Source organism: Corapipo altera, unplaced genomic scaffold (assembly GCF_003945725.1).
Source record: "Corapipo altera isolate COAL_440 unplaced genomic scaffold, ASM394572v1 70, whole genome shotgun sequence".
In the NCBI taxonomy this organism is placed as follows: domain Eukaryota; kingdom Metazoa; phylum Chordata; class Aves; order Passeriformes; family Pipridae; genus Corapipo; species Corapipo altera.
In genome coordinates, this window is record NW_020884911.1 from 891956 (window position 1) to 898462 (window position 6507).

The 6507-nt window shown below is 57.4% G+C and overlaps 1 protein-coding gene across 1 annotated transcript in view; it reads right to left on the bottom strand.

Moving 5' to 3' along the window:
* Window positions 1-1520: 1520 nt before the first annotated feature.
* FBLN7 (fibulin 7) overlaps window positions 1521-6507 on the bottom strand; it is a 5754-nt gene continuing 767 nt past the window's right edge. The window contains 7 exon segments of the mRNA XM_027653993.1: window positions 1521-3273; window positions 3400-3476; window positions 3478-3539; window positions 4583-4720; window positions 5699-5836; window positions 5913-6038; window positions 6319-6489. Of these exon segments, the coding sequence (XP_027509794.1) occupies window positions 2901-3273; window positions 3400-3476; window positions 3478-3539; window positions 4583-4720; window positions 5699-5836; window positions 5913-6038; window positions 6319-6489 (1085 nt within the window). The 3' untranslated portion in view covers window positions 1521-2900.

Sequence of the window (6507 nt, forward strand, 5' to 3'; positions counted from 1 at the left end):
TTTTTTTTTTTTTTTCCCGTTTTCCGGTCTGCCTCGCGGGGCTTTTCAGGACGTGGGACTCGCTTTTTTCCAGCGCCAGCAATACAAGGGAAAAATACGATTTATAAAAAAAAAAAAAATAATAATGAAAAAAGAGGGAACAGCCACATCTATTCCCACGGGTTCCCATTGGGAAGAGCCTCAGATCCATGAGGGGAGAACCACCTCCGTGTGGCCAAGCTCGACTAAGGGTCCAAATCGTCACGGAGATGAGGCAAATCCAAGGAAACAACTGGAAAACAGCATTCCAGGAGTGCTGGGACTGACACAGGGCTCCGGGGAGGTGCTGGTGGCTGGGGAGCGTCATTAGGGCTAATTAGTCCTAATTAGCCCCATCACGCAGACCAGTTAACTCCATGGTGCCCACAGGGCTCAGTACCATCTCCCCAGGCTATAGGGAAGGAAAAAAATGGGACTTCAAATCCGGAATAAAAGGAAAAATCCTTAAATATTGGTTAAATATTCCAATTTTTAACATGTAGTTGAAGGTAAGTTCCTGTACGTGTTTAATAATTATCATTGTGTTGATTGTAGCTCAGACTGAGGGTGAGGAGAAGCTCAGGGATGCTCCAGGGGTGCTTGGGATGTTCTGCTGGGAAAGGTCCATGAGGAATGGATTTTGTGAAGTGGAGGATGATGAGGAGAAAATGGGATGGGATGTTGTAGTTGCCTCATCTCCCACCCGCTGAGCTTAGGGCTTGTCCTTTCTCAAGGAGGAGAGAGAGTGCTTTCCCAACCCAGTCTCCCAAATTCCAAGGCACTGGATTTCTCTCCTTCATCCTTTGCATTCTCCCCCTGAGCCATTTGGGGTGAGAAATGATGTTTTTTGGGGCAGCATCTGGAGCTAGCTGTGCCCACCAGAGATGAACCAAAGAATTCCAGCTATTTTTTCGGCTCCAAAATATTATTATCCAAAAGAAAAGATGCATTTCAGGGCCGGAAGAGCCTCTCTCTGCACATTCCAGCCTTGGGAAGTCTGAAAGGTGCCGGAGCAGCCACTCTGGGAAGGGAAAAAAAATCTCCTCGAGTCAGCCGGAATGGCAGCCAGAGGTTTGCAGCCCAGAGAGCTGACCTTAAACTTTTCCAGGGCTGGAAAGGGAGAAACCAGCTCACCCTGGCCTCGGGAATTAGGAAAATGTTGTCAGCCTGGAATTGCGCCGCAAGGAAAAGCCTCCGGAGCGCGGTCCAGGCGCCCGTCTCCAGCTGTGTTATCCGGTGAAAGCAGCACGTGGAAACTATTCTGCCCCGTCAGGAGCTTGTCCTCTCCCAGATTCCTGGTTCTTGGCTCCCAGATTTTGTTTTCATCCCAAAATAACGGTCATGGCCTGCTGTAGGAGCACATCCAGCCAGGCTGGGAACTGCCAGGGAATGGGAGAAGGAGAAGGAAGAGAAGGAGAAGGAAAAAGAAGGAGAAGGAGGAGAAGAAGAGCAACCGTGCTCCTAGAAAAGCCTTTTTTTTTTTTTTTTTATTTTGAGGCTTTTTAAGGAAGTTTTCCCTTCCCTCCCCTCACACAACCCTGGGATGCATTTCCCTGCCCAGCTCCACATCCATCCGGAGCTCCCGCCAAGCCAAACATCCTCCATCTGCCGGCAGCAACCCTGAATGTCCCTCCTTGTTCTGCCTGGAGAGATCCAACCCGTCCCGAGCTCCCATGGAAAGGCTGTACCCCCCAAAAAAATCCTGGAGCTCAATCCCTCAAAGGATGCAGAGATCCATCTCCCCCTCAGGAGACAGATCCATCTTGGGAAATCTCCCTCTGTGGGGCAAGGACTGGGAAGGGTTTTGGTGGGTGCAGCTCAGCAGGATGCTCAGGGGTGAGGATTCCTAGGGATGAGGGTGTTCCAGGGTGAGGATTCCCGGGGGGAAAAGGATGCTCAGGGATGAGGATTCCCGGGGGAAAGGATGCTTGGGGTGAAGTTTCCCTGGGGGGAAGGATGCTCGGGGATGGGGATGCTCAGGATGAGGATGCTCCAGGGGGAATGAGCCACCTCCCAGGCAATGTAAGGCAGGAAAGTAAAACCATGGATAACAGATTCTTGCCCCACCAGACCCAGAGCTCTCCTGGATAGCTCCAGATGAGCATTCCCGCCATCCACACATCCATTGGGTGCTTCACTCTGGTGCCATCCTTTATATCATCCTTTAATTGTGCTAAATCCAGCAGAATGCGGGAACATGCAGAACGTCAGGAGAACATGCACGAGCAGGGGAGTGAATCCCCCCGGGAAGAGCCGAATCCCAGCTCTTCCCAGCACTCCTACACCAGGATGGAAGCTGTGGCTGGTGGAGCAGGGAATATTCCCACCTCCACACGCAGCCGGGAGGTCACGGCGAGGGAGATCCATGGGGGATTCCCACTGGGGAGGTTTAAGGAGCAGGGATAGCACTGGGATTCCTCCTTTGCCCAGCTTGCCAAGGAGGGCACCAGGAGCCAGCCAGGTGGATGTTCATGGAGTTTTCCAGCCCTGATCAATCCCAGGGGATTAAGGCCATGGACCTCAATCCCCAGCAGGCTCCAGGGAGATTTTAAGCATCCAAAGGGAAGCAGAGGGATGTTTTTAGGGAGCCGGGGTCCAAACAATCCCAGGCCAGCAGGGAGGAGAGCGGGAAAGGCCAGGAGCCTCCCTCCTCCCACATGCTCAGCTTCACTGCCTTCCTAAAGGAAAAAGCAGGAATCCTGAGGAAATCAGGTGGCTGTAGGACATCATCCCTCCGGAGCTGGGGGTGAGGACGGAGCCCCACTTCCCGCTTCTTTTCCACCTCATTTGGGTTTTCCTCCTGCACACAGGCAAGGTGTCAATCCACCTGGGAAGCACCTCAGGACAGGACGCTGAGCAGGGCCCGGGAGCCGCCGCCTCCCCTAAAACTCATAGGCGGAGACAAAGAGGGTGATTTTGGACAAGTGCTTGGCCTGGAAGACCCGGTCCAGGTACTCGGACATGTCCACGTCCACCTGGACGGTCTGGGGGCCCCGCAGGCTCTGCACCAGGATGAGCTCCCCGGTGTGCCGGTCCGAGCGCTGCACCACGAAGTGCCCGCGGCTGTTCCCGCCCGCGATCCCGAAGCGGAGGCTGTCGGGGCCCGGCCGGCCGGGAGCCGCCGCCGTGGCCATGCGGAACAGCGGCGTGGGAGCCACGAGCCGGGAGGGCAGCGGCAGGTAGTGGAAGGAGATGGTTTTGGGAGCGTGGTGGCACGACCGGCTCTCCATCGGGCAGGGGTTGCGCTCGCACTGGCTGCGGAGGGGAAAAGCGAGGGGAGAGGTTTTTTGGGGGTGCAGGATCCACGTGCCCCACCACCCGCCTCGGTGTTGCATCCGTAGGGATGCCGTGCCGTGGGGTTTTGTGCCAAACCACACTTACAAGGGGGAGGTTTTGACGTAGGAGACGTTGCCGGCGGCCGGGGGGCACCGGGGGGTGACGCACTGGAACCCCCCCCCCGGTGTTGATGCAGGTGCTCCCGCCCGTGCAGTTATCCTGGGACAGGGAACACTCGTCGATGTCTGGAAAACAGGGGCGGGCGGCGGGTCAGGACCCTGGGAAACTCCAGCCAACCTCACTTTTAGGCGCCTTCCGGTGGAAAATGGGCAAAACCACCTTGAAACGGGTCAAATAGGATTCAAAAAATGTGGGAGTATGGCTGGGAGCATCCCAAAATCCCATCTCCTCTCCCCAGGCTCTGCCCTGGGCCGGCAGAGGTTAATGACAGCAGGAGGGCAGCTGCTTTTCCAAACTTTCTACTCAGTTGTTTGGACACACCATCCCCTTTTATTTACTAAACACCGGTGGGACACCTGGAGGAGCTGGAATGCAAAGGGTTTGCTGGGAGCAATAACAAGACGCCACGGAACACACGGAAATCAGGGAGAAAAGGGGAAATCGGGATTTTCTCACCCTGAACTGCAGCAATCAACACTTTCCAGCAGAAAATTTCCCTTTTTTTCGGGAGGAACCTCTCAGCAGTGCTGGCCTCCCACCACTCCCACCCGCTTCCCAACTTCCCTGGGACTGGGGGAGAGGACACTGCCCTCCGAGCTGATGCCCTGCTGTGGAATTCTGGGGTTCTAATATTGTTTTTGGTTGTTCCCAGGAATTCCCTGTTTTGGAGACATCCCCATTTTCAGGGTGGTGCAGCCCCAAAGCATCACTCCATCATCTTTCCCCCCCACCCCGGGAGGGGAAGGAGAAAGGGGAGAAGGGAGAGAGAAAAAGGAAAAGGAAAAGGGAAAGGAGGGAGAGGAGCTTCCAGAAAAGCATTTTCTTTTAATTTGGGGGGCTCTTTGAAGCCCTTAGGTGGAGTTTTCCCTTCCCTCCCTCCCCCAGCACAACCCCGGGATGCGTTTCCCTGCCCAGCTCCCCATCCAGCCGGAGCTCCCGCCAACCCAAACATCCTCCATCCGCCTCCATCCCCCAAAACGTCCCTCCATCCTCACCCTCCCCTCTGTGCCAACCCCCTCGGATTTCTGCCTGTGGAAATGGAGAGAAAAGGGGGGGGGGAATGAAAAATCCCTTGGGAACACGTGGATTCCAGCCCCTCCCCCCTCACCTTCGCAGCTCTTGCCGTCTCCCAGGAGGACGTATCCGGAGGGGCAGGAGCAGCGGAAGGAGCCGGGAAGGTTGACACAGGAATGGGCACAGAGCCGGGGACCCCCGTCCCGCTGGAACACCTCACACTCGTTGAGGTCTGCGGAGAACAGGGATTCAGCCAGGATCCCACAGTATCCTGCTGGGAAAACTCGGGAAGAGTGGGCAGTGAGGCGGGTTGGGAACTGGGCGGTGGCAGATCCCAGGGGATTGGGATCAGCAGCACAGAGCCCCCCAAGGGTTGATACTGAGCCCAGTTTTAACTCGTCCATCCAGGACTTGGATGAAGGGGTTGGAGCCTCCTCAACGAGGTCCCTGCCAACACAGAACTGGGAATAGTGGCTGATCTCCCAGAGTGCTGTGCAGCCCTTTGGAAGGACATGGGCAGGCTGGAGAGGAACTGTCTGGAATTCCATAGTGGCAAATGCAGGTCCTGCATCTGGGGAGGAACAACCCCAGGCACCAGCACAGGCTGGGAAGCAGCTCCATGGAGAAGGACCAAGCTGTCCATGCCCAGCAATGTGCTCTGGGAGCCAGGAAGGCCAATGGGGTCCTGGGATGCAGCGGGAAGAACATTGGCAGTAGGTCAGGGAGGGGATCCTTCCCCTCTGCTCAGCCCTCTGAGGCACATCTGCAGTGCCCGGTCCAGGTCTGGGCTCCTCAGGACAAGGATATAGAGCTCCTGGAGCAGGTCTAGAGGACATGATGAAAGGACTGGAGCATCTCCTACAAGAGATGAGGGAGCTGGGGCTGTTCAGCCTCAGGAAGAAGCTGAGAGGGGACCTTATCCATCTTTATCATTATCCAGAGGGAAGTGTCAGAGGCTGGACCAGGGGGGCCCAGCAACAGGACAAGAGGGAATGGGCAGGAACTGATGCCCAGGAAGCTCCACCTGAACACTGGAGCACATTACCCAGGGAGGGCATGGAGGTTCCCTCCCTGGAGATATTCCAGAGCCACCTGGACACAACCCTGTGCCACGTGCTGACCCGCTGTGGTCCTTCCAACCCGCCTCGTGCCATGACTCTGCGAGGGCTCCTCATCCCCTGCCCGTGTCCCAGTTCCCAGCATGGCTCACCCTGGCAGAGCCCGTTGGCGGCCGTTCCGTTCATGTGGAAGCCGGGATCGCAGCTGCACTGCTGGGCCTGGGCCACCTGGGCACAGCGGGGCTGGCGGCTGAACGCGGGATCGTCCGTCACGCTCCAGGCGGGAGGAGCTGGGGGGACACACGCCGGGGTGAGGAAGGGGCACGGAGCACCCCCAGGTCACCCCCCCGGGGAAGGGTCACCCACCTGTCTGTGCCCGGTGCTGGCAGGTGGCCCCAGTCCACTGCTGGGGGCAGAGGCACCTGAAGTGGTTGAGCCCCTCCAGGCACGTCCCACCGTTCTGGCAGGGGCTGCTCGAGCACTCGCTGATCTCTGCGGGAAAAGCAGCCACGTTCCACGTTACCTTCCTTCGGGAATGCTTCGGACCCCGCAGCACCCCGATGCTTTTACCCCCCTCATCTCTGCTGCTGAGCTGCTGGGGAGGCTCCGGCTGTAATTCCCAGTTTTCCTTGAGCAGCATCCCCCAGGGATGTTGGGAGGCAGCTGCCATCCCTCCCCGTTTGGTGAGCCCCCAGAGCTCCCCATACTCAAATGAGGCCACAGTACATCCTGCTCTTCCAAGCGCCGCTCCCGGGCAGGGAAGGAGTGGTACCTTCACAGCGGGGCTCCTGCCCGCTCCAGGTGCCGTTGGCCTGGCACATCCGTGTGCTGGAGCCCAGGAGCTGGAAACCCGGGTCGCAGGTGAAGTGAACCTCGTGCTCCACCAAGTACTTGGTGCCGAACTTCCTCCCATCCGTGGGGGCTTGGAGGGCAGGACAGGAGACTGCGAGACCACAGGGAG